Consider the following 13,399-nt stretch of genomic DNA (forward strand, 5'->3'; position numbering starts at 1 on the left):
AACATGGTTCCTCCTCCTGCATCTCCTCTTCCTCATCCTCCACAACTGTGCTCTGGCTGGACAATTGTGTACCTTGGGTTTGTGGGTGCAGGAACCCACCCTCGGAGCCACTTGGGAATGACTGGCCGTAAACCCTACAAAATGATCCCTCTTCCTCCTCCTCCTCCTCCTGTGCCACATCCTCTTCCATCATCGCCAGGAGCGTTTTTTCAAGGAGGCATAGAAGTGGTATAGTAACGCTGAGAACGGCGTTATCGGCACTGGCCATGTTGGTGGAGTACTCGAAACAGCGCAACAAGGAACACAGGTTTCGCATGTAGGCCCAGTCATTGGTGGTAAAGTGGTGCTGTTCCGCCGAGCGACTCACCCGTGCATGCTGCAGCTGAAACTCCACTATCGCCTGCTGCTGCTTGCACAGTCTGGCCAGCATGTGCAAGGTGGAGTTCCACCTTGTGGGCACGTCGCATATGAGGCGGTGAGTGGGAAGGCCGAAGTTACGCTGCAGCGCTGACAGGCGAGCAGCAGCAGGGTGAGAACGCCGAAAGCGCGCACAGATGGCCCGCACTTTATGCAGCAGCTCTGACATGTCGGGGTAATTTTTAAGGAATCTCTGCACCACCAAATTCAGCACATGCGCCAGGCAAGGGATGTGCGTCAAATCGGCTAGTCCCAGAGCTGCTACGAGATTTTGCCCATTATCGCACACCACCAGGCCAGTCTTCAGGCTGACTGGCACAAACCACTCATCGGTCTGTTGTTCAAGGCCCGTCCACAGCTCCTGCGCGGTGTGTGGTTTGTCCCCCAAACAGATAAGTTTTAAAACTGCCTGCTGTCGTTTACCCCTGGCTGTGCTGAAGTTGGTGGTGAAGGTGTTACGCTGACCGGATGAGGAGCTGGTAGAGGATGAGGAAGCAGAGTAGGAGGAGGAAGCAACAGGAGGCAAACTGAAGCGCCCTAAAATCCTCGGTGGGGGAAAGACATGCGCCAAACTGCTATCCGCCTCAGGCCCAGCGGTCACTACATTTACCCAGTGTGCTGTTATGGAGATATAACGGCCCTGACCGTGCTTACTGATCCACGTATCCGTAGTCAGGTGCACCTTGCCACAGATGGCATTGCGCAGTGCACACCTGATTTTGTCCCCTACTTGGTTGTGAAGGGAAGGGATGGCTCGCCTTGAAAAGTAGTGGCGGCTGGGCACGACGTACTGTGGGACAGCCACCGCCATAAGGCCTTTAAAACTATCCGTCTCCACCAGACGGAATGACAGCATTTCAAAGGCAAGTATTTTAGAAATGCTGGCATTCAGGGCTAGGGATCGCGGGTGGGCAGGGGGGTACTTCCTCTTCCTCTCCAGCATTTGGGAGATGGAGAGCTGAACGCTTCCGTGGGACATTGTGGAGATGCTTGGTGACCCAGGTGTTGGTGTTGCTGGCAGATCCTCTGTTTGCGGGGTGCCAGGTGGCACTGTCACTCCAGAGGTGGATGAAGAGGCCACGACTGCAGCAGAAGAGGAAGCAGGAGGAGCCAGAGACCTTTCTTGGTTTTTGAGGTGTCTACTCCACTGCAGCTCGTGCTTTGCACTTAAATGCCTGGTCATGCAGGTTGTGCTCAGGTTGAGAACGTTTATGCCTTGCTTCAGGCTCTGATTGCACAGCGTGCAAACCACTCGTGTCTTGTCGTCAGCACATTGTCTGAAGAACTGCCACGCCAGGGAACTCCTTGGAGCTGGCTTTGGTGTGCTCGGTGCCTTGCTGCGGTGGGCAGTAGGAGGCGTACTGTCTAGAGCAGTGGTCCCCAACCTTTTTTGCACCAAGGACCAGTTTCATGAAAGACAATTTTCCCAGGGACCGGGTGGGGGGGAAGGGGGCAGGGGTTCTGGGGCGGGGCTTAGGGGGTGGGCGGGGCTGACTGATTCACGCGCATAACAAAACACAAGGTGCATATTAAAATATATAACACTATATAACGACTATATAAACTGACTATGGTCTCTGCTGCACTGGTCTCTGCTGCACTGTACCGTATTTTTTGCCCTATAAGATGCACCTAGTTTTAGAGGAGAACAATAAGAAAAAAAAAATTTCATTACACCTCAGGTCAGACCAGCAATCAGACCCCCAATGTTAATCAGACCTCAGATCAGACCCCCAATGGCTCAGATCAACCCCCAAACCTTTAGCCATCTATCAGCCCCCAATGTCAGCCATAAACCTCCCCAATGTCAGCCATAAACCTCCCCAATGTCAGCCATAAACCCCCCGAATGTCAGCCATAAACCCCCCCAATGTCAGCTATAAACCTCCCCAATGTCAGCCATAAACCCCCCAATGTCAGCCATAAGCTCCCCCCAATGTCAGCCATAAGCCCCCCATTAGCCCCCCAATGTCAGCCATAAGCCCCCCATTAGCACCTCATGTCAGCCATAAGCCCCCCATTAGCACCTCATGTCAGCCATAGGCCCCCATTAGCACCTCATGTCAGCCATAGGCCCCCATTAGCACCTCATGTCAGCCATAAGCCCCCCATTAGCCCCTCATGTCAGCCATAAGCCCCCCATTAGCCCCCCATGTCAGCCATAAGCCCCTCATGTCTGCCCCATGTTCCCCAGGTCAGCCATCAGCCCCCAGTGCAAATAAAAAAAAATAAAAACAAACACTTACCTCCCCTGCTCCTGGTCACCATCGCGATCCTCTTCATTCTGCTGTCGGCTGGCTGTGTATAGCGGCGCACAGTGTGAGGTCACAGAGAGACCTCACCTGTGCGCAGCCCTGTACAGCCGATAGCCGATACAGAAAAATTAAAAATAACAATCTGGATCTAGGAGTAGGAGGTTGAGGAGGCGGTGGATGGGTGGATGTGGCGGTGTAGGTTGACGTGGCGGTGTAGGTGGAAGCGGCGGTGAAGGAGGAATAGGTAGCCAACACTGATTTGTGTTATTTTTTATTTTTAAATTGGGGTATCCCCCAAAATATTGGGACATATAACAAAATAAAACAAAGAATAAGTGCTCTTGAGTACAAGAATGGATGGTTGAGGCTGGTATAAATGTCTATTCTGCACAAGGTACGGACAAGTCCTGTGGGATCCATGCCTGGTTCATTTTAATAAACGTAAGCTTGTCCACATTGGCTGCGGCCTGTGATAATGCTCTCTGCCGTGCTAAACACACGTTCACACTATACACTGGCTGCAGGGCAGCTTAGCACCTCCAAGGCTGACAAAGCTTTTACACATTTTGGCCATGCTAACCCTGCCTTCTCAGGTGCTGGCGGTGCCCCAGCTGCGTTGGCGACCTCTTCCTCCTCCTCTGCCTTCGCCTTGTGCTGCCACTGTGCCCCCGCTGTAAGGTGGGAATGCTATCATCAGCGTGTGCTTGTAGTCGCGCATCTTCCGATCAGTAACAGATGTTTTCACTAAATTTAGTTCCCTGTTAGCAATGCAGAGCAGGGGTTCATTCACGGCAAAAGGGGGTTCATGTCACCCCGCAATAGAACAGAGGATTTTGAGAGATTTAGGCCCCTGGTACCCAGACACAGCAGGGGTTCATACACGGCAAAAGTGGGTTCTTGTCACCCAGCAATACAACAGGCGATTTTGAGAGATTTAGGCCCCTGTCACCCAGGCACAGCAGGGGTTCATTCACGGCAAAAGGGGGTTCATGTCACCCAGCAATAGAACAGAGAATTTTGAGAGATTTAGGCCCCTGTCACCCAGGCACAGCAGGGGTTTATTCACGGCAAAATGGGGTTCATGTCACCCAGCAATAGAACAGAGGATTTTGAGAGATTTTGGCCCCTGTCACCCAGGCACAGCAGGAGTACATTCACGGCAAAAGGGGGTTCATGTCACCCAGCAATAGAACAGAGGATTTTGAGAGATTTAGGCCCCTGTCACCCAGGCACAGCAGGAGTACATTCACGGCAAAAGTGGGTTCATGTCACCCAGCAATAGAACAGAGGATTTTGAGAGATTTTGGCCCCTGTCACCCAGGCACAGCAGGGGTACATTCACGGCAAAAGGGGGTTCTTGTCACCCAGCAATACAACAGACAATTTTGAGAGATTTAGGCCCCTGTCACCCAGGCACAGCATGGGTTCATTCACGGCAAAAGGGGGATCTTGTCACCCAGCAATAGAACAGAGGATTTTGAGAGATTTTGGCCCCTGTCACCCAGGCTCAGCAGGGGTTTGTATACGCCAAAAAAAGTAAAATGTCACCCGACAATTGAAAATAAGAATTTTTTCAATTTAGGGCACTAAAATTGAAACTGTTTTGCATTAAAATGGCTATAAAATATGGATGTAAAAGGCAGTAAAATGTGCTTAAGAGCATGGCAACTGCTCTGCAACAAATGTGGATAGGGAAATAACTTAGAATAAAATAACTAAAAATTACAAATTATTAACCTGCAACTCAGAGTGGATATGGAGTCGGAGGTTGAGGAGGCGGTAAATGTGGTGTTGTAGGTGGCGGCAGCAATGGAGGAGGAGGAGGTAGCCAACAATGTTTTTTTTTATTGAGGTAGGTAGCCCCCAAAATATTGTGACAAATAAAAAATAAATAAAACAAAGAATCATTGCACTTGACTTGAGTACAAGAATATATGTTTGATGGTGTATCCGTAGTCAGGTGCACCTTGCCACAGATGGCATTGCGCAGTGCACACCTGATTTTGTCCCCTACTTGGTTGTGCAGGGAAGGGATGGCTCGCCTTGAAAAGTAGTGGCGGCTGGGCACGACGTACTGTGGGACAGCCACCGCCATAAGGCCTTTAAAACTATCCGTCTCCACCAGACGGAATGACAGCATTTCAAAGGCAAGTAATTTAGAAATGCTGGCATTCAGGGCTAGGGATCGCGGGTGGGCAGGGGGGTACTTCCTCTTCCTCTCCAGCATTTGGGAGATGGAGAGCTGAACGCTTCCGTGGGACATTGTGGAGATGCTTGGTGACCCAGGTGTTGGTGTTGCTGGCAGATCCTCTGTTTGCGGGGTGCCAGGTGGCACTGTCACTCCAGAGGTGGATGAAGAGGCCACGACTGCAGCAGAAGAGGAAGCAGGAGGAGCCAGAGACCTTTCTTGGTTTTTGAGGTGTCTACTCCACTGCAGCTCGTGCTTTGCACTTAAATGCCTGGTCATGCAGGTTGTGCTCAGGTTGAGAACGTTTATGCCTTGCATAAAATGGCTGCCGCCGCCACCCACCTGACTAACAGAATTCTAAAAGTTTGTATTTTTGGTCAATGAGCTCAGGGCAGGGTAAAACGATAGTGCCCTGCACCCACACAACTATTTGTCTGTAGATCGCTGAGTTAGATTCTCTCCTATGCTCTTCCTGAAATCACAAGTCCAGCAGTATCCTCTCCCTACACTTGTAACAGCGCTACGTGACCCAAGCTTATATAGAGGCTGGGTCATATGCGGCTCTGGCCAATCACAGCCATGCCATTAGTAGGCATGGCTGTGATGGCCTCTTGGGGAAAGTAGTATGACGCTTGTTGATTGGCTGCTGTGCAGCCTTTCAAAAAGCGCCAAGAAAGCGGCAAACACCGAACCCGAACCCAAACTTTTACGAAAATGTTCGGGTTTGGGTCCGGGGTCCAAAAATCCTAAAGTTCGGTACGAACCCGAACTTTACAGTTTGGGTTCGCTCAACCTTAGTCATTAGGCCTCACTTATCAAAACTGCCTAGCGGACCTGATCGATAATAGTGTTGGGCACGAATATATGAATTGCAAATTTTAATCGTGAATATCGCCACTTTGAGAATTCGCAAAGATTTTGAATATAGTGCTATATATTCGTATTCTCAAATATTCTAGATATTTTTTTTCATCAGTAACCTCCCTTCTTTTTGTGGGCCAATGAGAAGGCTGCAATGTCTTTGTCTGAGCTTAGCAACATCCCTAGCAACCAATAGGAAAGTTGCCTACCCCTTACTATATAAGAACCTCCCCAGCAGCCATTTTCTGTAGTTTTATAGAGTTCTGAGAGAGACAGCAGTGTCATTGCTGTGCTCTGTGCTTTGCTGTGTCATTACATTAGATAGTTAGATAGCTTATATATATAATACAGATAGTTAGTCGGAGATAGTCAGTGTAAGTTATATCGTGATAGGTTCCAGTGCAGGGTGTTTAGGTGGTGTGATAGGAATTGCTGTTTCTCTGCTGTCCATACATACATGCTACAGACAAAGTTCTGTGATGTACAAGTTCACAACAATACTTAGTGCACCAATCAGTAATATGTAGTCAGACCTGCCAAAATGTGAAGTTGCACGTATTGCGTAAAAATATGCGCATAATTAATTGCCAATTTGTGCAATTGCGAATATATTGGAGCACTCTATCTGCATATAAAGCTATTGTAATGTTCTGCCATGCCAACCATTTTCTCCAGTCTCAGGAAACATCTAGCAGCTGGAAAAATGTAGCAACAGTGACCCACGCCTGTATTGCGCGCGCAATACGCGCATATTACATTGCTGATTTTCGGAATCAAGAAAATAATCGCGAATTCCCGAATATTGCCCCTGCCGCTTACCACTAATCGAAAACAATAACCAATCAGAACTCAGCTTTTATTTTTCAAACTGCTCTGGAAAAATGAAAGTTGCACAGTGTATCTTTTAGACATTTTTGATAAAAAGAGGCCTTATTGTAACTAAATAGTGCTTAGAGCATTAGATTTCACCTGATGGAAAAATGCCCATGAACTAAAGTTATAGAAATCTCTGAGAACTGTGATCACACTTCACATAGTACTGTTATAAAGAATGTGACACTTTTCTGTAATTTAGTTTATGATGTGTGAGAAGTGACTTCTTTGAGATTATTAATAAATGAATGTGTCTTTTTAGTGCACAGCAAATCCTTGCTTTCCGAGTGTCCGTTGTGTCAACACCTCCCCTGGCTTTCACTGTGAACCATGCCCTCTTGGTTATATAGGGAAAAGAGTTGAAGGAATTGGTTTGGAGTTTGCTAGAGCAAATAAACAGGTAATCTGGGGAATATAGTTTTTGTTTTATTAGAAATGTTTTATAAATTAAGAAACATTATTAAAGTTTCTTACATTTTCAGTTCAGTAGAGAATATACAGCATGTAGGTGTAAGGCTACATTCACACGACCGTAGTGTTTTGCGGATCCGAAAAACACGGATACCGGGCCGTGTACGTTCCGCAATTGCAGACAAGAATAAGACATGTTCTATATTTTTTGCAGACCCGCGGAACAGAACTACAGATGCGGGACCCAATCATACAGATGAATGGGTCCGCACCCGTTCAGCAACATTGATGCGGACCCAATCATACAGTCATGTGAATGTAGCCTAAAACTGACTGTAGTTCTACCCTAAGACAAATTTTCAAATCAACTTTGAAATTTGTAAGACTTTCTGAAATACCATTTGTATGTATTTTTGTAGATTATGAATAAAAAAAATAATTTAAAAAGTTTTTTTCAGCTTAAATTACAACATGTAGGCAGACAAGTTGGATTGTGATGACCCACGGTGATATTTTTAAAATTCTGGTTTAAAAACATTGTTTATACTTTTTTTTACGAATGGTATTGTTTTTAATGAATTTGGAGAACTTTTAAAGGGCTTCTGTCACCCCATTAAACCGTTTTTTTTTTTTTCTTTACTAATAATCCCTACACTGCGATCTCATCATACATAAGCTAATTAATGATTTTCATTCAGTAGAATTTGCTAAAAATCGATTTTTATAATATGTAAATTACCTTGCTACCAGCAAGTAGGGCAGCTACTTGCTGGTAGCAGCCGCATCCTCCGATCGTAATGACGCCCGCTCCGCTTGTTGATTGACAGGGCCAGGGAACGGAATCGTTCTGTGCTGGCCCTGCCTGTTTTCATTCAATATCTGGCGCCTGCGCCGCGGCCGTACCTATCTTCAATCTGCGCAGGCGCACTGAGAGGCAGCCACTCACTCGGCCGCTCCATCCTCAATGCGCCTGCGCCGGGTGTAGATGTGACGTCATCGGCGCAGGCGCATTGAGGATGGAGCGGCCGAGTGAGTGCCCGCCTCTCAGTGCGCCTGCGCAGATTGAAGATAGGTACGGCCGCGGCGCAGGCGCCAGATATTGAATGAAAACAGGCAGGGCCAGCACAGAACGATTCCGTTCCCTGGCCCTGTCAATCAACAAGCGGAGGGGGCGTCATTACGATGGGAGGTTGCGGCTGCTACCAGCAAGTAGCCGCCCTACTTGCTGGTAGCAAGGTAATTTACATATTATAAAAATCGATTTTTAGCAAATTCTACTGAACGAAAATCATTAATTAGCTTATGTATGATGAGATCGTAGTGTAGGGATTATTAGTAAAGAAAAAAAAAAAACGTTTAAATGGGGTGACAGAAACCCTTTAAGCTTATTTTACTAATGTAGTTTCATAAATTTCATCCACCTACTATAAAATAAAAAAAGAAATCTATAAACCTCTCTCTCTCTCTCTCGCTCTCTCTCTCTCTATACACACACAGTATATACGCATATATATTATAGACATAATTAAAGAGCATCTATCAGTAGATTTGTACCTATGACACTGGCTGACCTGATGCATGTGCCCTTGGCAGCTGAAGGCATCTGTGTTGGTCTCCTCTTCATATGTGCCCACATTGCTGTGAAAAATTATGTTTTAATATATGCAAATGAGCCTCTAGGAGCAACGGGGGCGTTGCCATTACACCTATCTGCAACTGCTGCTCCCTCTGCACTTTGATTGACAGGGCCAGGCAGTGAAAACATCATCACACCTCTTCTGAAGTTGTTTTTACAATATCTGTAAAACTTATACTCTTGTCATGTTCCAAAAAATATCAGGGCGGAAAAATAATTAAGTGAGATCTATACTATCTATGGAAGGAAAATGTCGGAAAGTGTCACAATGACTTAGGGTATGGCCTCACGCAGCTTTAGATGTCAAAATCAGGAGTGGATCATAAAAGGAGAGAAAGTATAAAGGACAGACTTCTCCTTTTTTTTTTATTCACTCCTGGTTTTGGCTTCCAAAACGGACCCTTTGGCTGTGCACTTACAAGGAAGGAAGATGGGGTAACTGATCTTTGTCAGCTTTTTAATCATTATTGGTGATCCTACTTTTTTTTTTCTTATGCCCAGATTTGTCAGGATTTGGACGAATGTGAAAACAAGCCATGTCCTGCTAACACTGTCTGCACCAATACCAAGGTAAACTGGATAATATTTGGGTAATGTGCACTGGGATTGTAAAAACGAATCCCATTTTACATGATCTAATCCTTTCACATTTATAACATTTTACACTGACTGACATTTGTAACACCAGTCTTAATATATTTGGCCCAATACTCCATATTCACAAAGAACATGCACTACTTTACCAACACATTTTTCCAACATGATTCAAGAGATGTGGACAGTAGTTTTATCATCACGGACATTTATGGCATATTGCTATGATATCAGATAGATTCAGGTCCCCTCTCTGGGTCCCACACCTATCTCCATAATGGACCCCCGAAGGAGAGTGCACTGTGCATGTGCGGTGTGCACTCCATTCATTATTATAGGAGTTCTGAAAGTAGATGAGCAAACGTGCCAATGCTCCACTGACCTCTAAGAAGTAAGAAGTAAAGGTTCTCATAAACATATACCTGTTTATCAAAATTGTCTAACTAAATTCTGGCCTCGTTACCCATAGCAACCAATCAGAGCTCAGCTTCCATTTCTTAAAGTGCTTTGGAAAAATTAAAGTTACATTGTAAGTGGTAACTATAGGCAACAAGGACAGTCCCCCCCCCCCCCCCGGGTGTCAAGCACTGGAAAGGGATGTGGTACTACGAGGGGAGAGCTGTGGCCATCAAAATTCTGGCAAAAATTCAATTAATAGGATAAAGTTGGACAAAAATGTGTAGCCATGCAGCAAATGTATAAAATTTATCATCCAGTTGGTACTACTGTGATATGGTACATCTGTATACTGCCTGTCTAACTTTACACATTATACATTTCAGACAGAATTATACATCTGTCCCAATATGTGCAAGAATAAAAATCAGAAAATAATGACTCCAATTATTTATCTATAGATCTCCAGGCAAAAAAATTAATATTTTTTTACATTAATTTGGCTACTTTTGTGGTGAGTCTTTGTCAGCACAGTAAGCAGGAAACCCAGAGACACTAAGCCTTGACTGGAAGCCAGCCCGCTTTCCCTGCCTACTTGCAGTGCAAGCCCTAAGCAGCAAGTCTGCAACTGGTCGACGTTCACCGTTCTGCTAAGTGCAAAACAAACACACAAACAGAGACGAAAAAACACAAAAAGGTGTTTGTATGAAACTGTGTCGGAACAAGGCAGACAATATGTTACCAAATAAGAAGACAGAGGGTAGTCAAAATCAGTGTCGGACTGGGGTGCTTATAGCTCACCAGTAAAATTTATTTTGGGGGCCCACCGTACGGATACATTCAAATATTACCTACTCACACAGCAGCAAGATGCTACCAGATAATTGAATATGGGGGTCCCTGCAGCAACCTTGAGAAGGTAGGTCCTGGGGAAAGGAAGATACTCGCTAGCTTTCTTCTATACCTAGAAGTCCTCTCAGCTATCTGATCGTGTCTCTAATAATAAACTGGGTAGTTTCTTTAATAATCTATCAAGTTTTCTATATGAACATACGCTGGTTGAGGTGTCGTACATTAACTATATGTATATAGTGAAGTAAATCTACTGTGTTATATACCACTTGTGCAGAGGTGGGAGACTAGGGGCCCACCTTGCTCAGGGGCCCAACGGGGGATTCACCTGTACCCCTGTGGGTCAGTCCAAGCCTGGTCAGAATAGCCAAGCCGAAGTCAGACCCAGATGGGAGTCACAGTATCAAATCACGAAGAAGATTGTGGTCAAAGGCTAGCCGAGGTCAAAACAAATAGCAATTCAATATGCACAGTACGGAACCGGGAGCACAGCTCAGGTGTGAACCCAGCCTAAGGGAGTAAAGCCTATAACTGGCAAGGGTATATTGTCAGCAGGGGATTTAAATAGAGTGCTGAGTCTCTGGATCAGAACCTGAAAGGTCCAGGGACCCGGCGCCCCCATTGAACTAGAACACAGTAGCCCAGATATAGGCAGGCCCTGCATCATAGCCCACACACCTTAGCCACATAAAGCACTAAATCTCCCACAGCATGCATACACTGTGCGGAGAAACACAGCGAGCGCTCCATTACTATGGATGTGCTCAAGTTACAATGGGGCGTGGCAGCACGTTGATTGTGCTGATATGATTGTTAATAGTAAACTCCGCTAGAGGCAAAAACCGTCTCCTTTTATTTTGGCAGTCAGAAACAAAACATCTTAGGAACTGCTCCAATACCTGGCTGACCCTTTCGGTTTACCCATTTATTGGGATGGAATGCAGATGAGAAGGAGTGTTTGATTGTATCTTTTTGCTAAACTCCCTCCAGAATCTTGAGATAAACTGGACTCTTCTATCTGAGACTCAGGAATACCATGTTACCTAAGGATGTTGTCCACGAACAAAGAAGCCAATTCCTTGGCACTAAGAAATTTTTGTTAATGACACCAGGGGACATATCTTCAAAAGTCTATCTATAACTTCCCAGACGACTGACTTACCCCAGGAGGGCGTTTTGCGCCTTAGCGCTTCCTCAGGCCAGAGGAAGCGCTAAGGCGCTAAACGGCCGTCGCCACGGGCAACTTGCCTGCGTTGTTTGTTTGTGTGCCCCATGCCTGTATCAGTGAATGTTTATAGCATTTGGAATAAAGAACATCCACTTTTTGATGCGTGCCGCCTAGTTGTTTCTTCTTTGTTGCACATTTGAAAGACTTAGAGGAGCAGCACCGTCACGAGTGATAGAGAGGACCCAGTCTTGGAGATCCAGTTTTTTTGAAGAAAGGGAAAGAAAGCAGTGCCACCCCTTCTGTGTTCTGGAACTTTTTTTATGTTTGAACAATATGTGTACAGTACATTTCCTTTTTATGTGTTTGATAGGGTTCGTATAAATGTTCTGCTTGTAAGTCTGGGTCAGGAGGTGAGAGCAAAATCTTTGCTTGTAAATCTGAAAGGAGGTGTCCAAATGGTGAGATTAGCAAATGCCATGAAAATGCAGATTGCGTTATGAAAAGCGATGGATCCATAGCATGTGTGGTAAGAATCTTCTTTTGTCTTAATGAGAACCATTTACATTTATTTTATTTATTATGGCTGTATTAGGTAGAAATATTGCTTTTACTTCCATAACTTTCAGTGCACAAATTACACTTGTAATTGCTGGATATTACTATATTATTGCATCATAAGTATTAAAGGGGCATCCCCATTTTACAACGGTGTAACACATCATAACTTTCTGATCTAAGGGGATGCTCCCTTCAGCATATTAACTACAGCACAACCCCATTCATGTGAGTACATTCACTAACACTCTTATGCACACAGCCGTAGTGCGGCCATTCCGTGCATTTGGGACCGCAATTTGCGGTCCCCAATGCACGGCAACATCCGTGTGGCGGCCGGGACGGATCGAGACCCATTCAACTTTTTGCGGTGTGGAGGCACTGACAGAAACACCACAGTTCCATGCCTCCGTTCTGCACCACAGCTCTGAATGGGTCCGCATCTGTGATGCGGGGAGCACGCGGCCCGTGTCCGCATATTGCGGACCCGCTTTTTGCAGGACGCAATACGGCCACGGCCGAGCAACGGCCGTGTGCATAAGGCCTTACTCTGAAGATCTTTGGAGTCGATAACAATATGCCATCACTTATTATCATGGGAGTACCCCTTTAATGGGTGGTGGGCAACACAGGAAACATGTTCATAAGAGCTTAGAGCATCATAAGCACATTAGAAACACATCTAAATGAGAGGAAATACAATGAAACATTTTCTTCCTACTGTTAATTAAGAGAAACCTGTACAGACCTAATATTCTGTGATCTATTGAACCTGTATTTGAGGTTATGGGTACGACCACATGGCATGATCATGATGAAGTACTTGCATCACTGCCGTGCTGTGAATGAGAACCACGTGGTCGTACAAGCCACAGTGGGCTCCAATTAAGTAATTAGGACCACACTGTTTAGTCGGTCTGCATTGTTAATGGTTGTGCGGTATTGCAGGTGTTGAATGGCCATTAACAATGCAGACCACTGCGGATGCACAGTACTCGACCACAGTGTGGCCGCATTGCAACCATGCCAAGACCCCGCCAAGGTGTCATACCCTCATAGCTGTAAAAGTATTATGTATTTGCTCTTCTTTGTACAGTACAATGAATAAAGTATCACTTGATGTCAGGAGTAAATTATACAAGCAGCACTACTGCCAATGCGGCTGCCCAGGCATTCTAATTAATAGAACCTGT

General features: G+C 45.6%; 1 protein-coding gene across 1 annotated transcript in view; it reads left to right on the forward strand.

Annotated features, from left to right (window-relative positions):
* The window catches only part of LOC120991617 (cartilage oligomeric matrix protein), a 156,189-nt gene that overhangs the window by 49,990 nt on the left and 92,800 nt on the right, over positions 1-13,399 (forward strand). The window contains exons 5-7 of the mRNA XM_040420417.1: positions 6,857-6,994; positions 9,143-9,211; positions 12,022-12,177. Coding sequence (XP_040276351.1) covers positions 6,857-6,994; positions 9,143-9,211; positions 12,022-12,177 — 363 coding nt within the window. The remainder of the gene's footprint in view (positions 1-6,856; positions 6,995-9,142; positions 9,212-12,021; positions 12,178-13,399) is intronic.

This window comes from Bufo bufo, chromosome 2 (genome assembly GCF_905171765.1).
Source record: "Bufo bufo chromosome 2, aBufBuf1.1, whole genome shotgun sequence".
Classification (NCBI taxonomy): Eukaryota; Metazoa; Chordata; class Amphibia; order Anura; family Bufonidae; genus Bufo; species Bufo bufo.